At 38.9% G+C, this 19,871-nt stretch overlaps 1 long non-coding RNA gene and 1 gene segment (V, D, J or C); both read right to left on the bottom strand.

The window, feature by feature from the left end:
• Positions 1 to 707: 707 nt before the first annotated feature.
• On the bottom strand, positions 708 to 18,773 carry LOC115114393 (T cell receptor alpha variable 40-like). The segment is given in 3 exon segments: positions 708 to 939; positions 18,295 to 18,504; positions 18,686 to 18,773. Coding segments are annotated over 3 exon segments (387 nt in total).
• LOC135565774 (uncharacterized) lies at positions 6,885 to 10,660 on the bottom strand. Its single transcript, XR_010461850.1, has 2 exons — positions 7,659 to 10,660; positions 6,885 to 7,516 (listed from the first exon to the last, which is right to left on the bottom strand). It is a non-coding gene; the product is annotated as an uncharacterized LOC135565774 (long non-coding RNA).
• Positions 18,774 to 19,871: the final 1,098 nt, after the last annotated feature.

Genomic DNA, 19,871 nt, shown 5'->3' with positions numbered 1-19,871 from the left:
CATATTCCATATCACCACCTGGTGATTGCACACAGCACAGCACAGGTGTGACCACAGCACAGGTGTGATAACAATTATCTGATCTCAACATCTGCCATTATTATATAAAGTTGTGGTTTGATGTTTAATGATGATCCACACAGCAACAAAGCATTTTGTTCTGCAGGTTTTTGTACAGGGTCTTATATGTATCACTTGGTATAACAACACTGGTTATAACAATCCCTGAGAGCACAGTAGTAGAGAGATGAGTCTGTCAGGGTTAGGCTTGTTATGATCAGTTCAGTTGATGGCCGGGACGTTGTGGATGATTATTTCTTATCGGGAATAGGTTCACTACCGCTCTGTGATATGACAGCTTTTTACACAGCCTGATCTCATAGACTAGACGTAACATAGTAAATGTTAGTCCGGGACAGTGAAAAAAGTAAGATGTTATGTTTGGTATGGTTACAGAAGACAGATGGTTAAAATACAAATTGTAATTCATAACATATCATACAAATTTGGTATCTCGGATTTACATTTAGAATACAAAATTCTCTGAGACCATGCCATTACAAACATTGTCAATGGATTTTGACGTTTCGAACTGCAGCTCACTATCGGTGTTACTCTTTAATTTTGAACCTTGTTTGAACAGTGGCTATAATGAACATTGAGAAAACTCACCAACAAGTGCAGAAATGAATAAAAGTGGATAGAGGAACATGATGGTTGAAGTTCAGCAGCTCTCTCAGTAACACTGAGGTACCACTCCTCTGTGACAGACTAAATGATATCCCCATGTGGTCTGCTTAGTTTAGCTCCTCCTCTTGAATAGATAGCAGTTTTTGAACGGTGTTGGCAGGTCTCCTGTCACTGTGGGCTCCAGGGCACAGTAGTACAGAGCAGAGTCTGTCACTTCAGCAGAGGAGATCTCCAGATCCACACGTTTGGCTTTTTTGTCATGATTTAGAGTAAACCCTGGTGTAATATCCACATACTCCTTAACCAGTAACTGTGGTGCTGAATGGGGATATTGTCGATACCATTGAAGAGTGTCACCAGAGGAGTAGTTACAAGAGAGAGTAACTCTGTCCCTTTCTGAAGCTACTTCTACATCACTGTAGGGTGTTAATACCTGTTCAGAACTGAGACCTGTAAAACCCACATTGAAAATGTAATTAATTTCAAATGCAGTAAATATATATATATATATAAAAACATGCATCCTCATGTTGTGCCTTGTCTTTAATCTTTGATTTGAAAAGTAAACACACCTAAACATAATCACCCTCAGTTTGAATGAAAATGTAATTACTTACCTTTCAAGTCAAAGAAGAGTAATAGTGAACAGAACAACATTGTAGATGCCAGGATGTGTAGAATAAGCACCAACTGGTGATGAAAAGCACAGCATCAACTGGCAATGTTCTTCATGGTAGTTTCATGTTTGTTCCTGAGGATTCATAATCTAATCCTGAGTTTAATACTCTAGCTCCTCCTACTGGCAATGTAGAATCAAAGATCTTTCATAAACATTTGATTTGTTCACTAGAAACTCCACTTGATGACACTGTGGTCTAACAGAATACAGCAGATGTTGTAAATCCATAAAATTGATCTCACTGCTGAGTCAATAAGTTTTGAAGCACTGTGGATGTCATATCACAGCAGTACAGTGCAGACTGTCGTATAGTTTTTGTACAGTGTTTCTCTGTTTCATGTCAATGTGGGCTCTACAGTACAGTCGTACAGAGCAAAGTCTCACTTCAGCAGAGGAGATCTCAAGATCTTTGTTCAGTTTAAAAGTGAGGTGAGAATATGGAGTCATGACGGATGAAGAGGAGGAATTGGGGAGCTGACCCTGTTTATACCACAAAAGACTGTATGTTGAGGAGTAGCAGGACAGCAAAACTACCCTCTACACACATTTGGTATCTCGGATTTACATTCAGAATACAAAATTCTGAATGTAGTGAAGTAAAAGTATTGTCAAAAATATAAAAAAGAAAGTAAACCCCAAAAACTCATTAAGTAGTACTTTACAGTATTTTAACTTAATTCCTTTACACCACTGGTCAAGATCAGTTTTTCTACTGTGTATCTGGGTTTCCTGTCAGTGTGGGCTTCAGTGCACAGTATTACAGAGCAGAGTCTGTCACTTCAGCAGAGGAGATCTCCAGATCCACACGGTTTTCCTCTTTTTCATGTGTGAGGGTCCATTTTGTACTATCAGTGTTGGTTATGATCCCAGAGAAGTCCAGAATGAGGAACTGTAGAGAGGATCCAGGTTGCTGGAGGTACCATAACAGACTGTTGGTTAATGAGCTGTTGTATCTACAGGAGAGTTTAACACTACTACCCTCCATAACATCCACTAAATCTGGAGTAATTATGTCCTGTAAAAAAGAAAATATGGATCACTGAGTAAATTTAGACAGCGTACAATATATCCACACTTGGTGTTTCAAAGTATATTACCACTTGATATTTATAATACCATATTGTAATGAATGCTGAACATTGTACATTCTGTTTGTACACATTCAGTTAATGACAGGGAATTCTTACCTATAAGTGCACAAAAACAAGACTGAAAAGAGCAGCATCATAGTGACTGGGTGTGAGACAGAGACTTCTCTGTTAAATGATCTTCTCTTGGAACATTCACTCAGTTCCTCTCATGACACATAATTTGTAAAACTAAGCTCCTCCTCTTGACACAATATAATGGCTGCATATTGACTCCACTTGATGGCGCTATTGTCAAATGAAACCTGTAACTACAGTGTAGAAACTCTCTCAGGCGATGTTAGGTTTTTGTACAGTGTTTCTGGGTTTCCTGTCACTGTGGGCTTCAGAGCACAGTAGTACATAGCAGAGTCTGTCTCTTCAGCAGAGGAGATCTCCAGATCCACACGGGTCTTCTCTTTGTTCAGTTTACCAGATAAGCGAGAGTCAAGAGAATCATCTCTATTTTCAGTCCCAGTGTAGTGCTGGATGAGCAGAAGGTATTGGGGAGGTGATCCTGGAGACTGTTTATACCATAGTAGACTGTCTGCTGAGGAGTAGTTGCATGAAAGAAGAACATTACTACCCACTTCTGCATACACTTCATGTTGGTTTGGCTCTATAGTCTGCTCATAACTGCCACCTGTAAATGGGAAGAGATGAACAATGAGAAATTATTTTATTAAAATTAAATGGTATTGTTGTAATTTTCTTAACAGAAAACATGACACTACTTTGAAAGCCATAACTTACCTATTACTGAGAACGTAATAATTGACCAGATGAACAACATGGCTATGGTTGGAAGTCAAACTGACTAATAGCACAACAGAACCTGAAAACTCCGAACCAAATGAATCTGCAAATGTTTTCTGTTGATCATTCCTGCTTAGTTTCGCTACAAGCTCCACCCCAAAGTACAGTTGCTCTAAAAATACTCAATCTCTCCTCTCCTCTCATTTGTCCTCTCTTCAGTGATACTGCATTTCTCATTCCCTCTACTGGGGAGAATGGGGGGGTTGTGCAGTGTTTCTGGGTTTCCTGTCACAATGGCCATCAGGGCACAGTAGTAGAGAGCAGAGTCTGTCACTTCAGCAGAGGAGATCTCCAGATCCACACGTTTGGCTTTTTTGTCATGCTTTAGAGTGAACCCTGGTGTAATAGCTTCATACTCCTTAACCAGTAACTGTGGTGCTGATTTGGGATATTGTCGATATCATAGAAGAACGTTATCAGAAGAGGTGTAGTTACAAGAGAGAGTAACTGTCCCTTTCTGAAGACACTTCTACATCAGTGTAGGGTGTTAATACTTGTTCAGAACTGACACCTGTAAAACATAATACTATATATAATCTAACACTTTTTTTTAAAGCAAATGATAGATTAAATGAAAATCAAATGCAGTTTAAGAGAAACCATTTTCAAAGTTAAAGACATTCGTACATATATCATGTATTGGCTTTGTAATAATTGATTTGAAAAATAAATACACCTTAACTTCTTGACGCTACCCATCCTGTTAATAGGATCATTTTCGGCAGCAACCGCTGAATAGCATAGTGCCACAGTCAAATAATATTACAAAAAAATATTCATATTCAAGAAATCACAAGTGCAATATTGCAAAGCACAGCTTAGCCTTTTGTTAATCCACCTGTCGTCTCAAATTTTGAAATTATGCTTTACAGCGAAAGCAATTCAAGCGTTTGTGTAAATTTATCGATAGCACAACATAACATTTTGTACACTAAGCATTAGGTAGCTAGGTCACGAAAATCAGAAAAGCAAACAAATTAATCGTTTACCTTTGATGATCTTCAGATGTTTTCACTCACGAGACTCCCAGTTACACAACAAATGTTCCTTTTGTTCCATAAAGATTATTTTTATACCCAAAATACCTCTGTTTGTTTGTCCCATTATGTTCAGAAATCCACAGGAAAGAGCGGTCACGACAACGCAGATGTATATTTCAAATAATATCCATAATGTCCACAGAAACATGTCAAATGTTTTTTATAATCAATCCTCAGGTTGTTTTTAAAATATATATTCGATTATATATCAACCTGGTGTGTAGGTTTTTCAAAAACACCGGGAGAAACAATGGCCACTTTACTCTGTAGCGCAAAACTCACTCTGAGAGCCCCCACCTATCCACTTACGCAATGTGGTCTTTCACACTCATTTTTCAAAATAAAAACCTGAAACTATGTCTAAAGACTGTTGACGCCTTAGGGAAGCCATAGAAAAATGAATCTGGTTGATATTCCTTTAAATGGAGGATAGGCATGCATAGGAACAGAGAGGTTTCAAAATAAGAGGAACTTCCTGATTGGATTTTCCTCAGGTTTTCGCCTGCAATATCAGTTCTGTTATACTCACAGACAATAATTTTACAGTTTTGGAAACGTTAGAGTGTTTTCTATCCTAATCTGACAATTATATGCATATTCTCGTTTCTGGGACTGAGACATAGGCAGTTTCAAATGGGTACGTTTTTTAGCCAAAAACAAAAATACTGCCCCCTACACGCAAAAGATTAACATTATCACACTCAGTTTAAACCTATCAAGTCAAAGAAGAGTAATAGTGAACAGGACAACATTGTAGATGGCAGGATGTGTGGAATAAGCACCAGCTGCTGACAAAAAGCACAGCATCAACTGGCTATGATCATATTTTATCTTGAGGATTCATAATCTAATCCTGAGTTGTATACCCTAGCTCCTCCTACTGACAATGTAGAAACAATGATATGTACATTTGATTTATTCACTAGAGACTCCACTTGATAACACTGTGGTGTAACAGAAGAAATCAAATGCTTGTAAATCCATTCATTTCCGCTCACTGCTGAGTCAATAAATAATTTGTCACTGTGGACGTCACAACACAGTAGCACAGAGCAGAGTATTTCACTTCAACAGAGGAGATCTCCAGATCTGTACAGTTCTTCTCTTTGTTCAGTTTAACAGGGATGCGAGGGTATGGAGGTTTAGCTCTCACTACAGTCCTAGAGGCATGATGGATGAGCAGAAGGTATTGAGGAACTGATCCTGGATACTGTTTATACCACAGTACACTGTATGCAGAGGAGCAGTTGCAGGAAAGTTGAACATTACTACCCTCCTCTCCATATACTTCATGTTGGTTTGGCTGGATGGTCTGGAGAAAACTGTCACCTACAAATGTGAGGAGGTGTTGGATAAATCACAAGGTAGATGTATTTGAAATAAGGAATGATCTTGGTATTTACTCTAAAATCCAATAATACAAATAAACTATACATTAACCTAAAAAAATGTAGTTAAAAGAATTACAAGAATACAGTAATTTACTAATATGTCGGTACACAAAGGAAAATAATTGTTTTGCTGGAGATTTTTTTTAACCTGCAGTAGTAAGCTTATCATGAGCTGTCAGGTTTTTGTACAGTGTTTCTCAATTTCCTATCAATGTGGGCTGCAAGGCGCAATAGTACAGAGAAGAGTCTGTTACATCAGCAGAGGAGATCTCCAGATCCAGGCGGGTTCTCTCCTTATTCAGTTTAATAGACAGATGTGGGTACGGAGGAGTAGCGTTCACTACAGAGGGGTTTGAGGAGACTGTAGTGAGGAGAAGGAATTTGGGAGCTGATCTGGGATACTGACGATACCATTGGAGGTTGTATGGTGAACCAGAGTAGTTGCAAGACAGTGTAACAAAACCTCCTTTGTCACCATGCATTATCTTTTCTGTTGGTTGAATTTCATCGTGGTAACTGACACCTGAAAAAGAGATTGAATCTGAGTACTGGACTCTGTTCATGCTTAAGGTATTTGAAAAAATCCATCTCCACCATCATTATTTACTAACGTTTCAAACTGCAGCACACTATAAGCGTTACTCTTAATTTGGAACCTTGATTAAACGAACATTGAGAAAACTCACCAACAAGTGCAGAAATGAATAAAAGTGGAAAGAGGAACATGATGGTTGAAGTTCAGCAGCTCTCTCAGTAACACTGAGGTATCTCTCCCCTGTAACAAACTAAATGATATCCCCATGTGGTCTGCTTAGCTTAGCTCCTCCTCTTGAATAGATAGCAGTTTCTGAACAGTGTTTCCTGTTGCTGTGGGCTCCAGGGCACAGTGGTGTCTATCACTACAGAAACCTGTGTGGAGCTCCAGGTCCACACAGGTTCTCTCATTGTTCAGTTTAGCAGCCATTCTTGGGTATGGATGAGTAGCTCCCACTACAAGCAGATTTACAGTGTCTCTGAGGAGGAGGAATTGGGATGCTCATCCAGTGTACTTTCTGTATCACTGGAGATAATTAACATTTACTGTTGTTGCTGTTGTTACTGTTGTTTTAATTCTCAGAATAAAAACTCAACGGACACTATGAAAGCTCAAACCAAGTTTATTCTTCCCAGAGGGTTAATACAGCTGCAGTAGACAACGACATTTCACACAAGCATTGATATTTAACTCTATCTCCTATGCTGAGTCTCCTCCTACACCCCTAAACAACCAATGCATCTCTGTTGCTATAAATAACCTTAGTGATATCTGTTCTTCCTCACTTCATCTGACCTGACTTCTGCCCCAAAGTGCCCACTCCTCCCCAACTCAAGGCTGTCATGGGGACTGGTACCAGACTGTGTCTCTTCTCGTCCCAGAGGATCCCTACCATAAGATGCCTGATAGCTAACAATAACATATCCTGACATAATGTAAACGTTATACATTACCCTCTCTCCCCCAGTGACATGAATAAGTATATTTCATATTCTCAGAACCCAACAGTCCCCCCTCTTGAACAATAGCTTCCTACTGTTCAACTTACAGTAGGATAACAAAACATGAACAAAGGATAAAACATGATTAACATTGAGGTTTACAAACTCAGAGACTTAAGGCCTCTGTTCTATAGTCACACCATGCACACTCTTATTTCCATTTCTCATAGTACACTGATAATAACGTGTCCAATGGATCTGTTGACTTCTTCCAGTTCAGTGTTCCTCTTCTGGTTCCTAAGAGAATGATAGCACAAGACTTGAAAAGCAAAAATAAACACAAAACATAACAGTATTCACAATGTGGTAAGCTATGCATAATGATTTATGCATGGAAACCCAAAGTCTGAGACCATGACAATTCCCACTCTCTCTTCACCTGACTCAATGCCTCCAGGATACTTTCTGCTGCATTCCACAACAATGAAAGCCCTAAAAAGCCACCTTAAGCTTTCGCCCAGTCTTCCCCTTTCCGGCCCCAGGATCCGAGAGGTGTTCCCAAGCCATGTCATTTTCACTTTGTTCCCCATCTCCTCCATTGCCACCTGATAGGCACATCACCTGATTGGCAGAGTACAATTACCCCAACATCTATCCTTTCATATGATGCATTAATGCAACCGCTGTGTCAGATTTCAACAAAACTTTACTGAAAAAGCACACCATGCAATAATCTGAGTAAAGCGCTCAGACAACAAAACAAGCCATACAGATATCCGCCATGTTGTGGAGTCAACAGAAGTCAGATATAGCATTATAAATATTCACTTACCTCTGATGATCTTCATCAGAATGCACTCCCAGGAATCCCAGTTCCACAATAAATGTTTGATTTGTTCGATAAAGTCCATAATTTATGTCCATATACCTCCTCTTTAATTCACGTGTTTAGTACACAATCCAAACTCACGAGGCGCGGGAAAGTCCAGGCGAAAGTTCAGACGAAAAGTCATATTACAGTTCGTATAAACATGTCAAACGATGTACAGAATCAATCTTTAGGATGTTTTTAACATAACTCTTCAATAATATTCCCATCTGAGAATTCCATTGTCTGTAGAAATGCGATGGAACGCAGGTCGCTCTCACGTGAGCGCGCATGATCAGCTCATGGCACTCTGGCAGAGCCCTGACTCATTCAGCTCTTATTCCCCCCCTCCTTCACAGTAGAAGCATCAAACAAGGTTCTAAAGAAGGTTGACATCTAGTGGAAGCCTTAGGAAGTGCAATATGACCCCATATGTCTACACTGTATATTCGATAGGCATTGACTTGAAAAACTACACACCTCAGATTTCCCACTTCCTGGTTGGATTTTTTTCTCAGGTTTTTAGCTGCCATATGAGTTCTGTTATACTCACAGACATCATTAAAACAGTTTTAGAATCTTCAGAGTGTTTTCTATCCAAATATACTAATAATATGCGTATTTTAGCAACTGGGCCTGAGTAGCAGGCAGTTTACTCTGGGCACCTTACTCATCCAAGCTACTCAATACTGCCCCCCAGTCCCAAAGAAGTTAACAATCCAATCTGAGTCCTGAGACCTCACATGTGGAGTGAGCATGGAAAGAGATAACATTGTGGGAGAAATGAACCAGACAGAATGGTGGTAGTGGCTCAGGTGAAACTCGTGTATGTGGGAAAAACTGATTACTTGGTATTAAAATCAAGACATTACCAAGGGCCATCAAATGTGACAGGCAAGTCTTACATAGATATGTGCCGTTGGGAAGGAGGAAGTGCCAGGAGGAGGGGTGGTGGTATCGAGGAAGATCTACACACTGCAAACAATTTAGACTAAGAATGCATTGAAATACCAATCTTTCATTACCATGCACCTCACAACAGGAAAACAGGGACAAAGGGGTGTTGTCATGAGAAGAGTTATTACCGGCAATAAAATGTCCTGTTTATACATTTACATTCTAACTAGGATGATGTGTGCTAGGTTGAGAAGCTTGAATTCAAGTCATACTCAAAGAAAAGCACAAAGGACTGTCATTCTAAATTTGAGTTGGATAATGTATAAAATGTTTCGGTTATGATTTGGATACAGCGAATGAGAGTTGCTATCTAACGGTGAGGGGTGGGGTTACTGCTCAGATTTATTAGGCCTAGGGAGGCTCTAGAAACATTATATGTAGGTGTCCTCTGACAGGGAGGTTATTTGAGAACTCACTGGATGACAGCTTGGTAGAAACATTAAGTTTTTGTATTTTTTTGTATTTTTTTTACCATGTCATCAGAATTTTAATTTCAAAACGCATCAACACAGAGATTGCTGGATGATACGGTACAATTAATTGCATACAAGGCAGAGTCTGTGTTTTGCGTTAACACACATGAAAATGAAGGAGACGGGTATGGAAACCAGTATCACATGGGCATAGAATGTAACGGATGGATGAATCTTTCCCCAGTTTTAGTCGCATCAAGGGTGGTGTGAAATTATTAAATATGTACATTTTCTCTTTCCTGTTTAAGTAAAAATGTTTTTAGGTTTCGTGGAACATAAGAGTGATCATTATTACAAAGGAGGGACTGATCTATATTGACTAATTGATGTGAGAATGATTTAGTATGTTTATAACTTTAGAAGTGCATTAGGAGTAGTGACTATTGTGTTATGGGTTAGATGGAATGATATATGCGCAAATGTATCTGTAGCAGGAGGCGAGGTACACATGAGGCCTGTGTTTGAGATAGAATGTTTACATAGGGCTGTTAAGTGGGATGGAATGTGACTGGGGTGGAGATCTGTGGGGGCTCATAAATTAAGGTCAAATGGCTTGGTAGCTGGTAACTGGGACACCGATGGAAATACCAGGGGCTGTTATTCAGGTGTAAAATTAGTGATCTTGCCATAATGGGAGAGTCTATGTTTTCAGGAAATGACCCATGCATTGCAGTATGTATATCCTCAGGTGAAAGCAGCACATGAGCAGCAGGAGATAACAGAGGGAATGGGCTGAATTCTGGAAATTGAGTGTACATCAAGATACACCAGGCGGGGGTGTTGAAGCCAGCGTTGGTCTGGTCCACACACAGTACTCCTTACAGCACCTGTAGCGATAAAGATTTTCATGTCTCTTCTTGGTGGGTTCACAGTTCTCCCGCGTGAGGTCCAGCTGCATAATGGGTGAACTTGAAGACGCCATGACTGACAGAGGAAGCGGAGCTAATGAGAGAGAGAAAGACTAGATTCCACTGTAGACATACAGATGGGTTGGGTCTGGGAGCTACACCAGAGTTGGGTTGGGTTAGCTGCTTTATTGGTTAACTTCTTTCAGCTAGGGGCCACTATTTTTATGTTTGGAAAAATAATGTTCCCAATGTAAACGGCATATTTCTCAGGCCCATATGCTAGAATATGCATATAATTGACAGATTAGGATAGAAAACACTCTAAACTTTCCTAAATTGTCTAAATATTGTCTGTGAGTATAACAGAACTGATATTGCAGGCGAAACCTGAGGAAAATCAAACCAGGAAGTGGCTTCTATTTTGAAAGCTCCATGTTCCATAGCCTGCCTTCGCTCCATCTAAAGGCATATCAACCAGATTCCTTTTCCTATCGCTTCCTCAAGTTGTCAACAGTCTTTAGACATGGTTTCAGGCTTTAATTTGAAAAATTAGCGAGAACATCGCGTTGGTGGATAGCTGGGTGTTCCTATGAGTTTTGCTTGCGCAACACAGTTGGGCAACCATTGACTCTCCCTCTCCTACTTAACCTCTTAAGTCGACCCTCTACTTTTTTGAACATTCTGTTAAAAATCGCGCAACATTTCAGCGCCCTGCTACTCATGCCAGGAATATAGTATATGCATTTGCTTAGTCTGTGTGGATAGAAAACACTCAGACGTTTAAAAAACTGGTTAAATCACTGCTGTGGCTTTACCAGAACGGCATTTACATCGAAAAGCACAGGAAAAACTGATCACTGAAAATGGGAAAATATATCCATGCGCTACTTGAACCCATTGATAAACGTGAACCACAATTAATTGACTGAGGTTGCAGTACCTACAGCTTCCACACGGTGTCTAGAGTCTTGTCATTTCCCTTAGAGTTTTTTCTTGGTCAAACACATACAGGACACCGTATCTCCTCCGGTCTAGGACCGGATATTTTCGTTGAGTTTCTAGCCGGACATTTTTCCAGACGGACAGCTAATGATCTTTACATCGCCTCCTGATGAATTTTATCGCTTATTAACGTTTACTAATACCTAAAGTTGCATTACAAACGTATTTCGAAGTGTTTTGTGAAAGTTTATCGTCGACTTTTTGAATTTTAAAAAATGACGTTACGTTTTGAAACGATGTTTTTTTCGTTTATCACACAGTCTACATATAACGATATCTAGGCTTTATATGGACCGATTTAATCGAAATAAAGACCCAAATAGTGTTTATGGGACATCTAGGAGTGCCAACAAAGAAGATGGTGAAAGGTAATGAATGTTTTCTATTTTATTGTGCGGTTTGTGTAACGCCGAAATGCTAATTATTTTGTTTACGTCCCCTGTGGGTCTTTTGGGGTGTTGCATGCTATCAGATAATAGCTTCTCATGCTTTCGCCGAAAAGCATTTTAAAAATCCGACTTGTTGCCTGGATTCACAACGAGTGTAGCTTTAATTCGATACCCTGCATGTGTATTTTAATGAACTTTTGAGTTTTAACTAATACTATTAGCATTTAGCGTAGCGCATTTGCATTTCCAGAGCTCTAGTTGGGACGCAAGCGTCCCGAGTAGAAGCAACAGGTTAAAAAGAGACATTGCCGGTGATATATTATGGATTATATATTTTAAAAACAACCTGAGGATTGATTATAAAACACTTTTGACATTTTTCTATGGACATTACAGATACTATTTGGAATTTTCGTCTGCATTGTCATGACCGCTCGAGCCTGTGGATTTCTGAACATAACGTGCCAGACAAACAGAGGAATTTTGGATATAAAAATTGTCTTTATGGAACAAAGGGAACATTTATTGTGTAACTGGAAGTCTCGTGAGTGAAAACATCTGAAGATCATCAAAGGTAAGCGATTCATTTTATTGCTTTTCTGATTTTCGTGACCAAGCTACTTTGATGCTAGGTGTTCATAATGTTTTGTCTAGTGATCGATAAACTTACATAAACACTTGGATTGCTTTCGCTGTAAAGCATATTTTCAAAATCTGACACGACAGGTGGATTAACAAAATGCTAAACTGTGTTTTGCTATATTGCACTTGTGATTTCATGAATATAAATATTTTTAGTAATATTATTTGAATGTGGCGCTCTGCAATTCAGCGGTTGTTGATGACAATTATCCCGCTAACGGGATAGGTAGCGTCAAGAAGTTAAGGAGTAGTGGATCTAAAATTCCATGCATAACACTTGTATCTTTCAGCAATGTTTATGATGAGTATTTCTGTAAATTGATGTGGCTCTCTGCAAAATCACCGGATGTTTTGGAACTACTGAACATAACTTGCCAGTGGAAACTCAAATTTTGGGATGTAAATATGAACTTTATCAAACAAAACATACATGTATTGTGTAACATGAAGTCCTATGAGTGTCATCTGATGAAGATCATCGAAGGTTAGTGATTCATTTCATCTCGATTTCTGCTTTTTGTGACTCCTCTCTTTGGCTGGACAAATGGCAGTTTTTTTTCTGTGACTAGGTGATGACCTAACAATCGTTTGGTGTGGTTTTGTTGTAAATTCTTTTTGAAATCGGGCACTGTGGCTGGATTTACAAGTTTTTCTTTAAAATGGGGTAAAATGCTTGTATGTTTGAGGAATTTTAATTATGGGATATCTGTTGTTTTGAATTTGGCGCCCTGCAATTTCACTGGCTGTTGGCAAGGTAGGACGCTACCGTCCCACATATCTCCGAGAGGTTAACTTCTTTGGGATAGCGGACGGTATTTTGACGTCCGGATGAAAAGCGTGCCCAAAGTAAACTGCCTGCTACTCAGGCCCAGAAGCTAGGTTATGCATATAATTAGTAGATGTGGATAGAAAACACTCTGAAGTTTCTAAAACTGTTAGAATAATGGCTGTGAGTATAACAGAACTGATTTGAGCTCATTGTGTTTTCCACTATGTGGAATCCTGATTTATAAAGGCCCTGGTTGCAATTCCTATGGCTTCCAATAGATGTCAACAGTCTTTAGAAATTGGTTGATGTTTTTCTATTGAGGAATGAAGAAGTACGGCTGTAATTGCGCGTACACAGGAGCGTGCTTCATGGTATTTTTCTTCGGTAATGGAAACAGATTATCCTATCTTAAATTTTATAGATTATTTACGTTTTAGGATACCTGAGAAAGGATTAGGAACGTTGTTTGAAATGTTTGGACCAAGTTTATAGGTAACTTATTAGATACTTTGTAGGCATGTTGGGTGAGTTGAAACCGGTGTATTTCTAAATCAAACATGCCAAATAAATTGACATTTTTGGGACATAAAGAAGAACATTATCGAACAAAAGAACCATTTGTGATGCTTCTGGGACATTTTGGAGTGCCAACAGAAAAAGATCTTCAAAGGTAAGGCATATATTATATGGCTATATCTGACTTTCGTGTCGTTATTCCCTGTTTGAAAATGATTTATTATGCATTTGTGTGCTGGACACTGTCCTCAGATAATCGCATGTTTTGCTTTCGCCATAAAGCCTTGTTGGAATTTGACACCTTGGCTGGATTAACAACAAGTTAAGCTTTATTTTGATGTATTGCACTTGTGATTTCCTGAAAGTTTAATATTTATAGTATTTCAATTTGAATTTGACGCTCTGCAATTTCACCGGATGATGGCCAGGTGGGATGCTACCGTCCCACTGATCTGCAAGAATTCCTTTGTCTTTAGAAATGCAATGGATCGCAGGTCGCTCTCACGGGAGCGAGCGTGATCAGCTCATGCCACTCTGGCAGACCTCTGGTTGAAACAGCTCTCATTCGCCCCCACTTCAGAGTAGAAGACTCAAACAAGGTTCTAAAGACTGTTAACATCTAGTGGAAGCCTTAGGAAGTGCAATATGACCCCATAGACACTGTATATTCGAAAGGCAATGACTTGAAAAACTACAAACCTCAGATTTCCCACTTCCTGGTTGGATGTTTTCTCAGGTTTTTACCTTCCATATGAGTTCTGTTATACTCACAGACATCATTGAAACAGTTTTAGAGTGTTTTCTATCTAAATCTACTAATAATATGCATATCTTAGCTTCTGGGCCTGAGTAGCAGGCAGTTTACTCTGGGCACCTTATTCATCCAAGCTACTCAATACTGCCCCCCAGCCATAAGACATTTTAACACAACTATATGCACTTACTTGTGGCACATATGCTGTTTCATCCTTTCGTACACTGAAACTGATCTTGCCTAATGATTGCTTCTGAAGCTGAGATTGCAACTCGGCATTCCTTAAGATGATTGTTCTGCTGCATTTTATGAGTACAGCGACTGCAAGTAGAGGGCATAAAGTTAGTTCTACAGGACCTCCAAAAGACAAAAAGATAAGTAGTGACATTATGTCCAGATTATCCTTTTTCAGATTATCCTGAAAAAGTTAAATGAAAGTAGTAGAGTGAGGACGAGCAGAGTCTGCCACTTCAGCAGAGGAGATCCCCAGATCCACACGGTCGGTATGGACCTTAGGGACAGTTTTCTGGACATACCCTGATTTGGTGATGAAACTCTGGTTTAGACCTAGGATACTGACTATACCACTGTAGATCGATTTCAGAGCCAGTGTAGCTGCAGGATAGTGTGATGGTACCACCCCTCACACCACCTACCATAGAATTAACTTCTTATGGCTGGGGGCAGTATTGAGTAGCTTGGATGAATAAGGTGCCCAGAGGTGCCCAGAGTAAACTGCCTGCTCCTCAGTCCTAGATGCTAATATAGGCATATTATTAGTAGTATTGGATAGAAAACACTCTGACATTTCTAAAACTGTTTGAATGATGACTGTGAGTATAACAGAATTCATATGGTAGGCAAAAACCTGAGAAAAAATCCAACCAGGAAGTGGGAAATCTGAGGTTGGTCGATTTTCAACTCAGCCCCTTTTGAAGATACAGTGGGATATTGGTAATTTTGCACTTCCTAAGGCTTCCACTAGATGTCAACCGTCTTTAGAAACTTGTTTGAGGCTTCTACTAAGAAGGCGGGCTGAATGAGAGGGGAATGAGTCAGAGGTCTGCCAGCAGCCACACGCTCAGTCATGCGCATTCACATGAGAGGGAGCTCCCGTTCCTTTGCTTTTCTAAAGACAAAGGAATTCTACGGTTGGAATATTATTGAAGTTTTATGTTAAAATCATCCTAAAGATTTATTCCATACATCATTTGAAATGTTTCTACAGACAGTAATGGAACTTTTTGACATTTTGTCTGCAACTAGTGAACGCGCTTTGTGAGTTTTCTTTTGTTTACCAAACGCGCAAACAAAAGTAGCTATTTGGACATAAATGATGGACATTATCGAACAAATCAAACATTTATTGTGGACCTGGGATTCCTGGGAGTGCATTCTGATGAAGATCATCAAAGGTAAGTGAATATTTATAATGTTATTTTTGACTTCTATTGACTCCAACATGGCGGAAATATGTATTTGTCGTCTGAGCACCGTTCTCAGATTATTGCATGGTTTGCTTTTTCCGTAAAGTCTTTTTAAAATCTGACACAGTGGTTGCATTAAGGAGAAGTTTATCTACATTTCCATGTATAACACATGTATTTTCATCAACATTTATAATGAGTATTTCTGTAAATTGATGTGGCTCTCTGCAATATCACCATATGTGTTTGGAACTACTGAACATAATGTGCCAATGTATACTGAGAATTTTTTATATACATATGAACTTTACCGAACAAAACATACATGTATTGTGTAATATGAAGTCCTATGAGTGTCATCTGATGAAGATCATCAAAGGTTAGTGATTAATTTGCTCTCTATTTCTGCTTTTTGTGACTCCACTCTTTGGCTGGAAAAATTGCTGTTTTTCTGTGATTGGTGGTGACCTACCATCCTAACATAATTGTTTGTGGTGCTTTCGCTGTAAAGCTTATTTAAAATCGGACACTGTGATGGGATTACCTTTAAAATGCTATAAAAATACTTGTATGTTTGAGGATTTTTCTGTTGTTTTGAATTTGGAGACCTGCACTTTCACTGGCTGTTGTCATATCAATCCTGTTAATGGGATTTCAGCCCTAAGAAGTTTTAATGTCATCTACAAAACTACCATCTGCCAGAAAAGGAAAAACATGGCTATTTTTGGTAGCTTTTTTTGACAACTATCAAATATAGTCTGGATTTGGAATTAAAATTGTCAAATTGAATACAGCACTCACAAACAAGGACTTACAGGCAGAGTTGAATATCTCTCTCTATAGCAATCTTTCAGTCGTGCTGATTGGAGAAAATGTTGAAGCTCCATATATTCCCAAATACAGGGGGTGGTGAACAACCAACTTTTTTCTGTGTGTGCAATGCAATCCTTGTTTAATGTACTTAATATACATTAAACGAATGTATTTATTTTGAATTAATCCAGACCATTCATTGTATACTGCATTATCATGAAAACGTGAATTAATGGCAGCATCTATTGGGGATCCATAATGAATACAAATACAAAAACAAATGTAGAAATTAAGCTGGATTTAGGGATTGAGTTATGGCTTGGGTTAGGATTGGTCTGGGATGTGGATATTAACCTCAGGATTTGGCTACAATAGTGTTCTGGACATATTAATTAACAGTGTTTCTGGGTTTCCTGTCACTGTGGGCCTCAGAGCACAGTAGTACAGAGCAGTCTATCACTTCAGCAGAGGAGATCTCCAGATCCACGTTTGGCCTTTTTGTCATGATTTAGAGTGAACCCTGGTGTAATATCCACATACCCCACAACCAGTAACTGTGGTGCAGATTTCAGATAATGACGATACCATTGAATATAGTTTCCAGAGGAGTAGTTACAAGAGAGAGTAACTCTGTCCCCGTCCAAAGCCGGCACTGCATCAGTGTAGGGTGTTATTACCTGTGGAGAACTGAGACCTGTAAAACATAATACTATATATGATGTAATACTCTACACACACATGAATGATTGAATTTCAAAAGCAGATTAAAGAGAACATATTTTCAAGGAAAAAAACATGTATCCTCATGTCTTGCATCATCTCTATATTATTTGAATTGAAAAATAAATACACCTTAACATAATAACACTCAGTTTCAATAAAAATGTTATTACTTACCTATCAAGTCAAAGAAGGGTAATAGTGTACAGAACAACATTGTAGATGGCAGGATGTGTAGAATAAGCACCAGCTGCTGATGAAAAGTGCAGCATCAACTGGCTATAATCATCATGGTAGTATCGTGTTTTATCTTGAGGATTCATAATCTAATCCTACTCTAGCTCCTCCTACTGACTATGTAGATTCAAACAACAAGGTGTTATATAGATTTGAAAGCAGTTGACAAAGTATTTATGCAAGAAACTCCATTTGATGGCGCTGTTGTCAAACAAAAGAAAGCAGATGTTTGTAAAACCACAAACTGACAGGTCTGTATTCTGCTGATTGCTGAGTCAGTGACTTATGTGTCTCTGTGGACATTACAACACAGCAATACAGAGCAGAGTCTTTCCCTTCAGCAAAGGAGCTCTCCAGATCTGCCCAAGTTTTCCCTTTATTCATTTTACAGTGAGGCGAGGGTGCAGAAAGTAAAATAATTGTGTGGATAAATGCCATACTGTATCTGAGGTTAGATGTTAGGGTGAATTCCAACATAGTTTTTTAAAGGAGAATGTATTATCTTGACTAAGCCCTACCCCTGCCCTAAAATATGAATAAGAAGAGTTTATCGTGAGCTGTCAGGTTTTGTACAGTGTTTCTGTGTTTCCTGTCACTGTGGACTCCAAGGCGCAGTAGTACAAAATGTCACTTGAGCAGAGGAGATCTCCAGATCCACACGTTTGGCCTTTTTGTCATGATTTAGTAAGAACCCTGGTGTTTTTGCAATCATATGTTCCATAACCAGTAACTGTGGTGCTGATTGTGGATATTGTCGATACCATTGAAGAGTGTCACCAGAGGAGTAGTTACAAGAGAGAGTAACTCTTTCCCTTTCTGAAGCCACTTCTACATCAGTGTAGGGTATTAATACCTGTTCAGAACTGAGACCTGTAAAACATAAAACACATATTACATTTAATACTTTAAAACCACATGGCAGAATTAATTAATTCCAAATGCGGTGTAAAGATAAAAATGCTGTGCATTATCTTTATATTCCTTGATTTGAAAAATAAATACACCTAAACATAATCACACAAATTTTAAATGAAAAAATGTAATTACTTACCTATCAAGTCAAAGAAGAGTAAAAGTGAACAGAACAACATTGTAGATGGCAGGATGTGTAGAATAAGCACCAGCTGTTGATGAAAAGCACAGCATCAACTGGCTATGATCTTCGTGGTAGTATCATGTTTTATCTTGAGGAGTCTGTGATCTAATTCTGAGTTTCATATTCTAGCTCCTCCTACTGACAATGTAGAATTAAAGACGTTTCATATTCATTTTATTTATTCACTAGAGAATCCACTTGATGGCGCTGTGGACTAACAGAAGACTGCAGATGCTTGTAAATCCATGAAATTCAGCTCACTGCTGAGTCAATAAGTTATGCGTCACTGTGGACGTCACAGCACAGCACTACAGTGCAGAGAGTTGTATGTTTTTTGTACAGTGTTACTCAGTTTCCTGTCATTGTGGTTCTACAGCACAGTCGTACAGAGCAGTCTCTCATTTCAACAGAGGAGATCTCCAGATCCACACGGGTCTTCTCTTTGTGAGAGTATGGAGATTTAGCTCTCACTACAGTCCTAGAGGCATGGAGGGCGAAGAGGAGGAATTGGGGAACTGATCCTGTTACTCTTTATATGCTGAGGAGTAGTTGCAGGAAAGTTTAACATAATTACCCACCTATCCATACACTTCACTTCGGTTTGTCAGGATGGTCTATTTGAAATTATGTTTTTGAAATCAGGAAAGATCTTAGTATTTACTCTAAAATTCAATAATACTGATAAAAAATAAAAATACATTAGCCTAAAAAATGTAAACCTTTGGAATCGGTGTCCCTTCCCCGGGACGGTTGAGCTAACGTAGGCTAATGCGATTAGCATGAGGTTGTAAGTAACAAGAACATTTCCCAGGACATAGATATATCTGATATTGGCAGAAAGTTTACATTCTTATTAATCTAACGGCACTGTCCAATTTACAGTAACTATTAGTGAAAGAATACCATGCTATTGTTTGAGTAGACTGCACAACTTTATACATGGAAAGTTATTAATAAACAAATTAGGCACATTTGGGCAGACTTGATACCAAATTATGAACAGAAATGCAATAGTTTATTGGACCAGTCTAAAACGTTGCACTTACACTGCTGCCATCTAGTGGCCAAAATTGAAATTGCACCTGGGATGGAATAATACATTATGACCTTTCTCATGAGTTTCAAAGATGATGATACAAAA

Source organism: Oncorhynchus nerka, linkage group LG9b (assembly GCF_034236695.1).
Source record: "Oncorhynchus nerka isolate Pitt River linkage group LG9b, Oner_Uvic_2.0, whole genome shotgun sequence".
NCBI classification, from domain to species: Eukaryota; Metazoa; Chordata; class Actinopteri; order Salmoniformes; family Salmonidae; genus Oncorhynchus; species Oncorhynchus nerka.
Note: the sequence above shows the minus strand (reverse complement) of the source record. Positions and strands in the feature narration are given on the sequence as shown.